The sequence below is a fragment of the Nanorana parkeri genome, unplaced genomic scaffold (assembly GCF_000935625.1).
Source record: "Nanorana parkeri isolate BGI_ZX_2015 unplaced genomic scaffold, ASM93562v1 scaffold7565, whole genome shotgun sequence".
In the NCBI taxonomy this organism is placed as follows: Eukaryota; Metazoa; Chordata; class Amphibia; order Anura; family Dicroglossidae; genus Nanorana; species Nanorana parkeri.
Window position 1 is genome coordinate 759 of NW_017313643.1, and position 864 is coordinate 1,622.

At 42.0% G+C, this 864-nt stretch overlaps 1 protein-coding gene across 1 annotated transcript in view; it reads right to left on the bottom strand.

Annotated features, from left to right (window-relative positions):
* LOC108804233 (cytosolic 10-formyltetrahydrofolate dehydrogenase-like) overlaps positions 1 to 561 on the bottom strand; it is a gene marked incomplete at both ends in the record, with an annotated part of 881 nt that extends 320 nt beyond the window's left edge. The window contains one exon of the mRNA XM_018575979.1: positions 456 to 561. Within this exon, the coding sequence (XP_018431481.1) occupies positions 456 to 561 (106 nt within the window). The remainder of the gene's footprint in view (positions 1 to 455) is intronic.
* Positions 562 to 864: the final 303 nt, after the last annotated feature.

The window sequence follows — 864 nt, forward strand, 5'->3', positions numbered from 1 at the left end:
ATCCTATTAGCCAGCCAGCTCCAAGTGACCAAACACAGGTTCTGATTGGCCGCTGCGGATAATCAGAGAACCAGGTCCACCTATCAATAAAAAACATTGCTTTCTGGGTGGGCTGATCCTTTAACTATCAAAAGTTTTAGATTACATTAAACTTTTTTTTCTATGCTCATGAGCGCCATCTAGTGGCCGCAATGTGGAATTTTCCTGATATTACATTCAATCTGGAAAGAAAATATACTAATAACATCCGTTTTTGCCGCCATTCGCACAGAACAATGTGCATGCAGGTTCCAGGATGAATAAATATCCCCTCCCGCCAAGAATTTATCCTCAAACCTCAAAAGAAGGTTTGTAGTTCTACAAATAAAGTTTAAAGAAGCTGGCAGACCCCCATCATTATTTTGCTCTGAGGCCCCATGATTCCTAGTTATGCCGCTGGACACCGCAGCTCTTACCCGTCACTGAACTTGGATATTATCATCACCGGGCCAAAGGACTCTTCTATAGCGATGAACATCTCATCCGTAACACCTGTGAATATGGTCGGCTCAAAGAAAAAGCCTGAAAAACAAAACGGTGAAGAGGAAAATGTTGTAATTCCCAGATTATCCAAATCACATTTTATCTTTGGATGAAGTGGAGAGAGGTTAGAGCACCTGGGGGCATTTTATTGTGTCCCCGTTTGGGAATATTTCCCCTTCTTCCTCATTTACTTTACACACAACAGGAAGGAAGAGGAAATCTCCCAATGTAAGGAAAATTACACGTCACCGTTATAACAGGAAGAGGAAACTGCCGTTCACTTTCTTACACAAAGAGGAAAGGGGGCTCTTCAAGGGGCATTATGTAAAACGTATTGTGATG